A 12,832-nucleotide genomic window follows, 5' to 3' on the forward strand; every position below is an offset into this window, starting at 1 on the left:
CCATTGTGCTCCTTTTCAAAGGGGCCACACTGCCTCTGGGGGCAGGCACCACTCCGCTCAGCTGCTGTGATACTCCTCAGGCCCGGGTGGGGTATTTGGGGGCTGGGAATAGAAACCAGGGTCTATGCTAGCTGGGTCTGTCCCTGACCACTTGAGCTGTCCCCCAGCCTGGACACCTACTGGTCCTCGGAGCATGGTTGGGAGCATTAGCATAGGATCTATTTCTTGCTCCTCAAAGGGACGCCTCTAGGGGGCGACTGATGGCTGTTCTCTGCGGCGGCCCCTAACCTGTGAAGAAAGCGGTCTCCCAGGGTACCAGTATAGGGGAACATGGGCCCACGGGCAGGACTTGTGATTGGGCAGAGAGCCCCCGCCGCCCATGAGGCTGGCACTCAGAGGCAGGTAGAGGGCCTCGGGTCAGCATGTTTCATGGCAAGTCTGACATGACACAGGCCTCAGCTAAGGAAACCTCTTTAGTCTCAGATGAGAACGGGGGTGTCTTATACATGGAAAAGCCCTGGATTGGCACCATGGCACATGGAGGCGTGGTTATCAGGATGCGGTGGGCCAAGAGAAGTCCTTAGAACTGCCTGCACCAGCTCTGAGACATGCGTCCAGTGAAGATGCCCACCAAAGTCAGGCCATGCAGTGGCTACTTCCTGCAGGCTCCCTCTGAATCCTGGCACGACATTCTGGCAGATGCAATGCCAGCCTGTGGTACTGAAGTGGTATCTTGTCACGCCAGTGCTCAGGACTTATTTCTGGCTCCGCTCAGCAATCCCTCCTGGTGGTGTTCAAAGGACCTTATATGGTGCCAGGGAAAGCAGCCTGTCTGGCCGCAAGACTGCTGAGTGGTGCAGGCTGGGCGCTGCCTGTGTTGGAGAACTACAGCCCAGGGCCCTCTGCATGAGAAACAGACCAAGACTCAACCACAAATGTTCTCAAAACCACAAAACACAAAAGCGGGCTGGAGAGATAGTACCCAGTTAAGGCGCTTGCCTCGCATCTGGCTGATCCAGATTTCGTTTTTTTTTTTTTTTGGGGCCACACCCTGTGGTGCTCAGGACTTACTCCTGGCTCTATGCTCGGGAATGAGATGGGGTACCCGGAACGAAACCCTGGAAGTCAGGTACCCACCCCACTGTACTGTCAGTCCAGTCCCCATAAGTTTGCGTTTGAAAACGCAGGGGCAACGGATCTCAGATCCGAGTACTGTGAGCTCCTGGAAAGTGTTACCGCACTGAGTGCAACAGATGCTCATGCCAGCCCGCCCAGAGCGGTGCGGTGGCCCCCACCATGGCTGAGTCCCAGCCCACCCCTTCAGCCTCTGAGGCAGTTACCTAGCACTGCGTATGGCCCCTCACGCCCCACCAAGAGTGACTTCTGAGCAGTGCCCGGTGTGCCACCCACCAAAATAAAATAGCTCTGGGGCAGGGGAGAGGGCTGGAACAATTGGGGCATATGCTCTGCATGCAACAAAGCCCTGGGCTCAGTCCCTGGAGTGCAGCTGGGAGTAGCCCCCAAGGACCACTTGAGAAAACTGAGGGCTGTGCAGGAACCCAGCACCATGCTACCGCCTGGGCTTCGTCCCCCACCTCGCCCACAAGCCTCAGCCATTCCTCAGTCGCGGCTCCTCATTCTCAGAACCACGTTCATCCACACTCTTGGACCCACACATTTACGATGAAACAGGCTTTTGTTGTTGTTCTTTTAATTCAGAAAGAGAAAGGAAACAAAAAAAAAAAGTTTAAACAACTATTACAGAAAAGGCGATCTGGGACGGGTGCTGAGACCTACCTCTTCAGAAAGGGGACTTATTAATGGCTTAAACAAAATAGAAAAAAAAAAGAACAAAACAAGAAATAAATTACTCCGTTCCATAGTTCCATACTGTTTGGCATAATTGCATTGTTTTTTTCATCTAAGCACTCAAGACAGCCTCTTCAGGAAGCACAGGGATGCAACTGGTGCCTTGAGGGACCGGTGCCCCAGGCACTCCCCTCCGGACCCCCCCCATCCTGCCCCATTCTTTCTGCCCCCTACTTCTGAAATAGAAAACAGGCTCCAGCGAGGTTCTCATGCCGCGCCCACCCTCCTCCAAAGACAACCCCCTCCCGCCCCCGTTCCTGGCCCGGAGCCCGGAGAGCTGCAGGGGGGTGTCTGGTGTTCCTCGAGGGTGCAGAGGGGGGGCCTTTTAACGCTTGCGCGCTTCACAGAAGCCCGGCCCCCCTTCAGGCTGCCCCACCTTCAAGGGGAGGGCAGCTTCTTTCTGGGACTGAAGCCAGGTCGTGCCCCTGGTTTGGAGGGTGGACAGGGGCGGGCAGGGCGGGGGAGGCAGCCAGCTGCGGGCAGTCGACGTCTTCCCCCCCCCTCCAACCCTCCCACCCGCGCCCCCAGCCCAGAGCTCCACGAACCTTGGTGGATCGCCCCCTGCTCCAGCTTCCCTGCCCCCATGCTGCTCCCTGTGCCCGGAGCCAGGAGACGCGAGTGTGCACGTGAGAGGGACAGAAGAAAGGAGGGGAAGCAGCAGCGCCCCGATCCCAGAGCAGGTTTGGATTTTTTTTTTTTTTTTCTGAGCAACAAGTAGGCTGGTGAGGCGGCCCGGGGGCCGCAGGAGAGAGGCTAAAAAGGGCGCGACCAGAGGGGCCAAGGGCTCACGGGAGCGAGAAGCACCTGACATTGGATGCGAGGGGCTTCCCGGGCCCCTGCCCAGCTCCTCACACCTAGACGCGAGTTAGAGGATTCTGTTTTCCCCGTGAGGCACTAGATGCCCTGGTCGGAAAGGCCATTCCGTAGGATGGCCCAAGGCGGGAGGGGCGGGGGCGAGGGGCCGGGCGCCCTCGGGCTGCTCACTGCGTTCCTTCGGCGGGCATCGGCCCTCCCCCACAGCGGCCCGGGGGACGCCAATTGCCTCGGCGTCTCGGCCAGACCCTCCCGCGAAGCCGGGTCGCCGCCCCGAGCCGGCCTGACAGTACTTCACCGAGCCGGACCCCACCTCGGCTCCACAGAAAGCAAGAAATCAGATCCCAACCGGAAGCGCAGGGAAGCGGGGACTCAAACGGCCGCCAGCCCGCCCCCGAAGGCCATTGATTGGAGGGGCCGGAGCGCAGCGGCCGGAAGTTCTCCTTGAATTGCAAGATTGGTCGCGAGGCTCCGCCCTCCGAAGCGCCGATTGGTGCCAAGCCCCTCAGAGTCTCGTGATTGGCGGGAGCCGGCAGCGCTCGCCGGGCTGCAGCGCGGTTGGTCCGGACTGCGTACCCTGGCGCGGCCCTGGGCGAGGGAGCTTCTCACGCCCGGGATCCCGCTCCCCGGCGTCGCGGCGAGGCCGACTTCAGTTGCCTTGGTAGACCTCGATCTTTCGCGCCTTGACCAGCATGTCGATGATGTGGGCTTCGAAGTCCGCATCGTGCACGCCCGTCTTCCGGAACTCGCCCGCGTACCGGTTATTCTCCCAGTAGTGATGCCAGTTGCCTCGGCTGTCGGCCCCAAACCCGTACACGTTCACCTGCGGGGAAGGGCAGTGCAGGTCACCCCACATCGGGGACCCGGGAGGACAGGGTGGGGTGTGCGCCTTGGGTCGTGATGGGGGAGAAAGAGACATAGGGTGTAGCAACAGCTAAGAACCCTGCGGAAAGGAGATGGGGGGAGGCGTTTCCCTGGACAGGGTTGTTCATGTTCCCTCCCCCTGGATACAGGGGTCACCCAGATCTGGCACAAAGGACCGAGCCTTCCAGGGAGAGATAACTCCACTTTTGCTCCACTAGTTGCGGGTCCTGGTTTGGGGCTAGTTTATGACAACTCAATGCCTCTGTTTTTTTTTGTTTTTTGAATCGGGGTACTTTTACAATCTGATCAAACAAACACCCAATTCCATACACTGGGGAACATGGTAGGGAAAGTGGGTATGCTAACATAAGCACTGGCATGCCTGGCACAGTAACTCTGCCCGCTGGTCACATCCCAGCTGCTTATTAATCTGTTTCTTTGTTTTTTGTTTTGCTTTTTGGGCCACACCTGTTGGTGCCAGGGCTTCTCAGCCTCATGCAAGGATAGTGCCTGTACTCTATCTCTAGCCCCCAAACTTTTTTTTCCAGTTGTTGTTTGTTTTGTTTGTTTTGGGGTGACACTGAGCAGTACTCAGGACTGACTCTGCACTCAGGCATCACTCCTGGCAGTGCAAGGGGGCCATACGTGGCACCTAGAATCGAACCTGAGTCAGCTGCACGCAAGGCACACACCTGATCCACCGTTCTACCTCTTCAGCCCCAAACCTCCATTTTTAAGAGTGAGCCTTAGGTCTGGGGCTCACAGCAGAGCCACATAACCATCCCCCACAACACCTAGCTCCATTATTACCGTTCTAATTTTTTTTACTTGTTTATGATGACATTTTGCGGTGAGTATATAATCATGAGAATAATCTCCTTCCTTATTGTATATTCATTTTTGGTTCAGGGGTGTGGGGAGAGAGGTCAATGACTCTTTGGACTCCTTGGAGCTATCTCCCCAGCCCCTCTATTTCCTTTCTGAATTAATTTTAACTTCTGTGAGGGAGAATCAACCCCACTTAGGTTCTGCCTACAGAAACAGGCCTCTTGAGCACTGCTGAGCTCTGGGGAGGGCAGGTTTAGTTCCCCAAGTCCCCCTGTTTGGCCGGCGCACGTACCTCATCACACACGTGCAGGGCGAAGAAGAGCACCAGCATGCCCGTGGAAGGGTAGCGCCCGTGATGCTCCGTCCAGTGGTCGTGGATGTACTTGAAGAAGGCCGGGTTGTAGATCTGAACCTGTAGAAGACAAGAGAACACAGGTCAGGGCCTCCTAGGGCCCAGGGGTACAGCCGAGCACTGCGCAGCTCTTGTCAGGAGGCCAGCGGGCTGGTGTTCCCCAGGTCCCGTGGCCTACGGGGGTCACAGATATGAGCTCTGAAGATCCAGAAGGAACAGGAGACATGCATGCCACAGGTCCAGGCATCCGCACCGTTTCCACTGAGGAGGGATGAAGCCGGGCGAGAAGGCGGGGGCTTACCTTTTCTTTGTCCACCCGGAGGAAGGACTTCACTGGAGCGTAGGTGCTGCAACAGGTAAGGAAACACCCCTCAGATGCGCCCGGGCAGTGATAACGGAGCTTCACGCTGCCCCGTTTCCAGCGCCCGCCCACGGCATATCACAGCAGTGCCTCGCTCAGGAAACGTCAGGGGCAAGTGAGGCTTCCCACTGGCATCTGACATGCGATAATGCACTCCCAGCTTTTCTTGAATTTTCTACTTAAGCTCACTGATGACTATTCCGTCATCTCTGGCACAAATTCCTCCTCTCCTCCTGGTAAGTTGCGGGGCCCGGAACCTGTGTTCCTTTTCTTTAGTATCTGTGAGATTGGAATTCTACAGTATTTCTGGCCCCAGGTCTCCCAAATCACGAAACCGTAACTTAAACTTCTGTGTTTAAAAATAAAAATACATGGTATTCCCAAAAGATGGTACAGCCATGGAGCATTTGTCTTGCACACGACCAACCCAGGTTCAATCCCCATCACCCCATATAGGAGGGTCCCCCAAGCCGGCCAGGAGTGATCCCTGAGTCTAGATCCAGGAGTAAGCCCTGAGCAGCTACCCCCAAAGAAAGTCTCAAAAGGCAGCATCTCCAGTGAGAAACCCCCGCAGGAAAGGTGACCAAAGCCAACTGTCCTCTCCTCTTTCTACCCCCCAGTCTGCTGGCTGTTGCCCTGCAGGAAGTGACAGAGAACTCACTGTTGCTCTGCTCTACCTCTGTTTCGGGGCACCCGCTTTGATGGCCTCTTCACCATCTCCCATTGGCCGAGTTATTCAGCTAAAGGAAATCTAAGATCCGCCCCCTGGTATACTCCTCCCAAGGAGGTGCTCTCGCCCCCACATTCCACCCCAGGGCTCCCCCGACCTTCCCACAGCACTCACAATCGGATCTGGCCTGTGGACAGGGCACTGGCGATCCACAGCAGGTCCAGAGCCTTGAAGGGCACCAACACGAAGCTGACGTTGGCGGGCAGATTCTTGGCACTCTCAGGATACATAAAGTGGTGGGTGGTTCTGCTGCCAACATCCTGCTCAAACCCCACAGTGGGAGCCTGATTCATCCTGCAGGGCAACAGGGTGACGTGAGATGAAAGCGCCATGGGGAGATAGATCGTGAGAGGATGGTCTGGGGTAAGCGGGCCCTCAGAGACAGCAGTGAGGGCTGGCGAGGCGGCTCGGCACTCGAGCCTGTGCTCTGCATACAGGTGCTGGGTTCTGTCCCCAGCACCGCAGAGTTCCCTGAACACCGCCAGGTGTGGCCTTGCAAAAGAAACAAATGTCAATGGGCACACACTTGGAGAGTAATCCCACTGCTAGAAATCTATCCTACAAATTGGCTAATTTTGTGCCTACACGGAGGCACAGTCAAAGGACAGGAAACCTAGAAACCATCAGAATTAATTTACGTGCTGGTAAGAAGTAAGTCCAATGGACCAGGGAGATGCTCAAAGAGCTGGAGCACTTGCTTTGCATGCAGGAGCATCGAGTCTGAGCCCCAGCCCTACATGGAACCCTAAGCACTGACAGGAGTGATCCCTGAGCGCAGAATCAAAGGGTGAAGTACCCCATCTTCCTTTGCCATGGCAGCAGGAGGAAATCAATGCAGGAAAGAAACTTGAAAGTAGCACAATGTGTTCTATATGCAGGTGGCCTGGGTTCGACCCTTGAGCACCACCAGCAATGACCCTTGAATTCCATGAGATGAAAGCGCCATGGGAAGACCGTGAGAGAATGGGCTGGGGTAAGCGGCCCCTCAGAAATAGCAGTGAGGCCTTACAAAGCGCTCGGTGGCTCGAGCATGTGCTTTGCAGTACAGGAGCCCCGGGTGTGCCCCAAAACCAAAAAATTAAACAAACTGGTAGGGCAATACTTTTGCTTTTTGGGTCACACCTGGCGATGCACAGGGGTTACTCCTGGCTCTGCACTCAGGCATTACCCCTGGCGGTGCTCAGGGGACCATATGGGATGCTGGGATTCAAACCTGGGTCGGCCGTGTGCAAGGCAAATTCCCTACCCGCTGTGCTATCACTCCAGCCCCAGGGCAATACTTTTTTAATTTGTCTTTTTGGGTCATACCCGGCGATGCTCAGGAATTGCTCCTGGCTCTGCACTCAATTACTCCTGGCAGTGCTTGGGGGACCATATGGGATGCCAGGGATCGAACCCGGGTTGGGCACGTGCAAGACAAACAAATGCCTTACCAGCTGTGCTATTGCTCTAGCCCCACTTTTTTTTTTTTAAAAAATGAAGGAAGACATAGAGATATAATCTAAGGTAGTATTCAGAGTGAGAGGAAGAGACTAAGGACCTCCTTTTCACTGGACACACCTCAGGGTTTTTTTTTTTTTCCCATAATGTCTATCACTGGTGTGACCAGAGTCAGTGGCATGCAAGGGAAATGCCTTCACCCCTACACTCTCTCTCAGGCCCATTTATAATTCTTTCCAACAAATGAATACAATGGTGCAGCTCTGGCCTCTTCTGTCCAACTTTCCCAGAAGACAGTGAGAGCAAGACAGGAAGTTGGTGCGTTCTCTTGGCCCCTGGGCTGGTGGCAATTACTCCTGCCACCAGCCCCTCTGCCACCACACTCAGCCAAGAACTTGAAGTTCTCCTCAGCCTTTCCATTCCCAGGCCAAAAGGAAGAGCCCAGGTGCTGACGGCGTCTGTCCTGGGCTGCCCCCTCGTAACACGCTGTTAGAATCTGGGCCTCACAGGCCGAGCTGGGGGTGGGCGGACTCCTGGCTCGGCTGGAGGTGGAGGGGGACACCCTCTGGGCGGAGCGGAGTCTGCTCGGGCACGCAAACTATTTGCTCCAGTCCTCAGAGCCATCTCCCTGGCTGTCTCGAGTCAACCCCCCGGGTGTAACAAGCTCCAAGTCTATGTACTTGGCTCGTTCCATGTTCTTCCTTGAATACCAAGCTCGCTTGCTTATTCCTACATTCCTTTGCTGGCTCATTTCCACTCTGGAGAAGCCTGTGTTCTCTCCTGAACACATACTTCCCCTTTCTCTCCTCTCAACTGTTTACTGAATAGCAAGTGTTATTCAATAAAAAACTATCTTGCTTCACTATAAAAATAGACTTCTAACTTTCCTTCTCATTTGGGCAAAATATACGATGGATAAACTCAAGCTCCCACTTTGGGTAAGCATCTTTTTAAGTCTTTTTTTTTTTTTCTTTTTGGGTCACACCCAGTGATGCTCAGGGGTTACTCCTGGCTCTGCACTCAGGAATTACTACTCCTGGCAGTGCTTGGGGGACCATATGGAATGCCGATCGAACCCGAGTCAGCCTCGTGGAAGGCAAACGCCCTACCCACTGTGCTATCGCTCCGGACTCAAAGCATCTTAAAACATAGGAGAGGGGCTGGAGTGATAGCACAGCGGGTAGGGCGTTTGCCTTGCACGCGGCCGACCCGGGTTCAAATCCCAGCATCCCATATGGTCCCCTGAGCACCACCAGGGGTGATTCCTGAGTGCATGAGCCAGGAGTGACGCCTGTGCATTGCTGGGTGTGACCCAAAAAGCAAAAAAAAAACCAAAAAAAAAACATAGGAGAGCTTTTCTTTGTTTGGGGGCCACACCTGGTGATGCTCAGGGGATAGTCCTGGCTCTGCACTCAGGAATTACTCCTGGCGGTGCTTGGGGACCAGACAGAATGCTAGGGATCGAACCTACGTGGTGAACGATTGCTCTAGCCCATCCTTTTCCGCTTTGGGGGGCACAAAGGGACAGAATGAAGCACTGTGGGGAATGAGGGTTTGCCTCTAGGGCTCTGATTTGTTCTGGAGAAGCCAAGCTCTAGAAAGGGGTCAGGCAGGTCAGTGAGGAGGAGGTGGATTCTTTGGTGAGTGCGCGTGGGAGTGGAGGAGAGCATTCTAGAATTCTGTCCCTGCCTGTCTCTCGCTGCCAGTGCAGCCCCAGAGGCAGGGACATAAGCAGGGCGCGTGTGCATTTGTACCCAGAATTCAGGCAGCTGGACCGTCCCTTTGATAGATTTGCAAATTTACTCCAGAGCCACCAGGCTCTGTCCCAGACGCGCTCCTATCAGCAGGACCTTCCAGAGTTGTGGCAGGGCTCAGAGACACGGAGGAGGCAGGGGGTGGCAGGGAGAACCCAGTCCCACACCCTCTAACTCACCTCTGCAGGAGGGGAGGCCTCCCTACTGGCTCCCACAGCGGGGTTCCGCACACCAGCCGCCCCCCACACTGGAACCCTCAGCCCTACATCAAAACGCCACTGCTCGGGGCTGGGTGTGACTCGGAGGCCAAGTGCAGCAAGCAGCAGAGCCTGGATTCAAGTCGCCCCGGCACCAACAAAAAACAAAGTATCGCCCTTTCCTGCTAGACCCACATCCTCCCTGCAGCCTAGAGTCCGGGCCCCTCTGGGTCGGCATGCTTGCAGCCCCAAGCAGGCCAGAGAGAGGCAGGTGGCGGGCAGGGCAAGGGGGGGTCTGGGCCCTCCAGGGCATTTCCCAGGGCAGCCCAGAGTGCCAGTCTCTCTGGGTGGAGAGGGAGCGAGTGAGCCCCTTGGCACCCCCCAGGCTGCCTCTCTGACATTTTGGGAGTCAGTAACTGAGCCCGAGGCACGCTCAGGTAGCTCCGGGGTTCTGGATGGGGCTTGTACCCCCCTCTCCTTGGCACCCCTCATCACTCAAAACATAAGATAAGGTTTTGCAAGGAATGTGGGAAGCATCAGCCTGCAAGGCCGGGGTTGCTATGGAGACAGCGATGGTCTCTAAGACACAGCCCTTCCTTCTGCCTCCGGGGAAAGCTGGTCTTCCCGCCAGGCTCACCCAAAGAGGCGCTTCTGGAGAACCCGGCATCTGCAGTCCCCTCCAGTCTGTGGGCACTTCATCAGGGTGGGGTAAGGGGCTCCTGTCCCCCAGAGACCAGGGATGAGGCAGAAAGCGCTGCTCTCAGCAGAACCAGAGCTCCTGTGCAAGCCCACCTCCCTCCTGTTCCATTTTGTTCCAGGCTCCTGGCCACTCCTCTCACCCCTCTCTGGTCCTCGACAACCCCCACCCTCCACACACACACACACTCAAGAGGCTAAGGGAGGGGCTGGAGTGATAGCCCAGTGGGGAGGGCGTTTGCCTTGCACAAGGCCGACCCAGGTTCGATTCCCAGCATCCCATATGGTCCCCGAGCACCGCCAGGAGTAAGTTCTGAGTGCAGAGCCAGGAGCAACCCCTGTGCGATGCTGGGTATGACCCAAAACAGAAAAAAAAAAAAAAAGAGGTTAAGGGAGGCGAGAGCAGCTGGAGCAAGCACTGAACAGCTGTTTTGTTTTTTTTTCCTACCCAGAACAGCCAGCTGGGTTTGTGACAGGGACCTCCGTGGCTATTGTTTGTTTGGGAGCCACACCCTGCTCAGTGCTCGGGAGCTCGGTGCCAGGGTGCCAGGATGGAAGCCAGACCTCCAGCCCACTGAGCTCTCTCCCACCCACACCCATCTGTCGTGGGTGCTCACTCGTGGCGCAGCGCCCGTGCAGATTGGCACGGGGAAGGGTCCCGGGCAGGACCTGTCACTACACATCCCCGGAACTGACTCAGCTCTCTCCGGAGAAACCCCGTATCGGAAACTGCGTAGGCCTCAAGCAAGGTCAAAAGCGGGAATCCTGCCTCACCATCCACTCCACCAAGGGGAGAAGAATGTCGTATTAGATTCTGGGGGTCCGGGGCCCACCCGCTCCTGGGGGCTCACCTCATGATGAAGTCGTGCCCGTCCACGTCCGGCCCATAGCCCGAGCCCCGCAGGTTGCCCGAGTTGCCCACCACGGCGCAGCGGCGGCACTGCTGGGGGACCCGGAAGTGGTAGGGGTTCTCGCCGGGGACGATCTGGAACAGCTTCTCCAGTACTTCTCTGGTGTTGTGTGATTTGAACTGGGGCTGCAGCATCTGCGGGGGGACAGGCAGGGAGGGGCCAGGGGCAGGCAGGTCAGCAGGGAGGGGGCGCCCATTGGTTGCCCCTCCCAGGCCTTGTGAAACCCCCCAAACCCGAAGGATCTTCCCTCCTCTCATCCATAGCCATGGGCCTGAACTACAGGTTCTGATGCGCCAGGCTCAGGGTGAAGGCCTGGGCATGCATTTAGGGACTCCATTGTGACCAGATGCAGGAAGTGGCTGGTTCCTCATCCACCTCCAGGGGGCGCCCCCGGCCTCAGCCTGAAGGCTGGGATGCCAGAGCTGATCTGGCGGGAGACAGATGCAGGGGTCACCTGGAGCCACTCCCTGAGCCCCATGGGAAAGGAGGAGGCACAGAAATTCCTGCAAAGTGGGGAGGGACTGGAATGAAACTGCTGGGTCTCACACACACACACCCATGAAAAACCAGAAATCACAGCTGGAAGGCTGCTGGGTCTCTCACACACACACACACACACACACACACACACACACACACACACACACACACACACACACACACACACACACACACCACAGAAACACACACACACACCCCCGCCCCACAGAAACACACACACACCTGCCCCACAGAAACACACAGATACACCCGCCCCATAGGAACACAAACACACACACACACACCCATGAAAAACCAGAAATCAGTCAGCTGGAAGGCTGAGTTAGACAAGTAACATGCAGGAAGGCGGGGAGGGGGCAGGGCAAACAGGAAGCCCCACCCAAAGGGGCGGCCTCGGCCAACTGTCCCTCAGTGAGTCCCCTCGAGGACCTGCTCCTGCCCAGTTCCAGGGAAAGCTGAATGGGTGGGTTTCAGGGTAACAGGACACCAGGGTCCTCGATGCGGGAACCACCACAAACCTCCCAAACAGCACAGACTGTCCCTGGTCCCAGGCCCCCATCCAGCAGTCAAAGACCAGGTTCTGAGACACGGCAGGGTTGGGGATACAGAAAGGGGTGTTGGGGCTACAGGCTGCTCCATGGGGGCGACACAGAAAGGGACCCAAGAACGGGAGCGGCAACTCAGCAAGGCGGGGCGAGGCACTGAGCGCAGGGAGCAGAGCTTTGCCGACTGGGACCTGCTGGTGTTGAAAGGACCCCGGGGACCATCCCTGCAGGCGTGGCCCCAGCCTTACCAGGGCCACCTTTGCCCGCTGACCCGAGCAGTCAGGCAGTCAGGTGTGGGCCGAGGAGCTGTGGGGAAGGGTCTGACCGGCTGCTCCTATGGGCGACTCCTTCTGCTCCACCACAGTGAGAGGCCGAGTCAGCCTTCTGCCCGGTACCAGCCCAGACACACACACACACACACACACACACACACACACACACACACACACACACACACACACACACACACACACACACACACGCAGCCGCCCTGGCAGCGCCTGCGGGAACGAGGCTGCAGAGAGGACAGGGCAGCAGAAGCAGCCAGGGCCCCGAGGAAGGAGAGGCTGGGTACCCCTGACCCCTCAGCCCGTCTTTCCTCCTGAGCGAAGAACCAAGCGAGTAACATACAAGGTATTAAACATGATTCGGAGGGGCTGGAGAGAGCAGTGTCTAAGGCACACACTGACCTGGGTTCGATCCCTGACATCCCATATGGTCCCCAGGTACCACCGGGAGTCGCTCCTGAGCCCTTAGCCTGGAGTAACCCCTGAGTACTGCCAGGAGTGGCCCCAAAGCAACAACAGCAAAAAAGATTCTGAGGACGGTGGCAGCTAAGGGCTCAAGCCCAGGCTCCAGGCCAACACTCCGCCCTCCCCTCTCCAGCACGCAAGGTGTGGCCATAGCACCCCAGGGCCCGAGCACTGAACCATGAGGCCTGATTAGCCAGGGTGGCCCCCAGGTCCCCTAAG

General features: G+C 56.9%; 1 protein-coding gene across 1 annotated transcript in view; it reads right to left on the minus strand.

Annotated features, from left to right (window-relative positions):
* Positions 1-1,688: 1,688 nt before the first annotated feature.
* Positions 1,689-12,832, minus strand: part of ST3GAL2 (ST3 beta-galactoside alpha-2,3-sialyltransferase 2) — a 43,438-nt gene continuing 32,294 nt past the window's right edge. The window contains exons 3-7 of the mRNA XM_004600536.2: positions 10,756-10,949; positions 5,932-6,111; positions 5,028-5,073; positions 4,667-4,786; positions 1,689-3,505 (exon numbers count right to left, since the gene is read on the minus strand). Of these exons, the coding sequence (XP_004600593.2) occupies positions 3,332-3,505; positions 4,667-4,786; positions 5,028-5,073; positions 5,932-6,111; positions 10,756-10,949 (714 nt within the window). The 3' untranslated portion in view covers positions 1,689-3,331. The remainder of the gene's footprint in view (positions 3,506-4,666; positions 4,787-5,027; positions 5,074-5,931; positions 6,112-10,755; positions 10,950-12,832) is intronic.

Source organism: Sorex araneus, chromosome 8 (genome assembly GCF_027595985.1).
Source record: "Sorex araneus isolate mSorAra2 chromosome 8, mSorAra2.pri, whole genome shotgun sequence".
Lineage (NCBI taxonomy): Eukaryota > Metazoa > Chordata > Mammalia > Eulipotyphla > Soricidae > Sorex > Sorex araneus.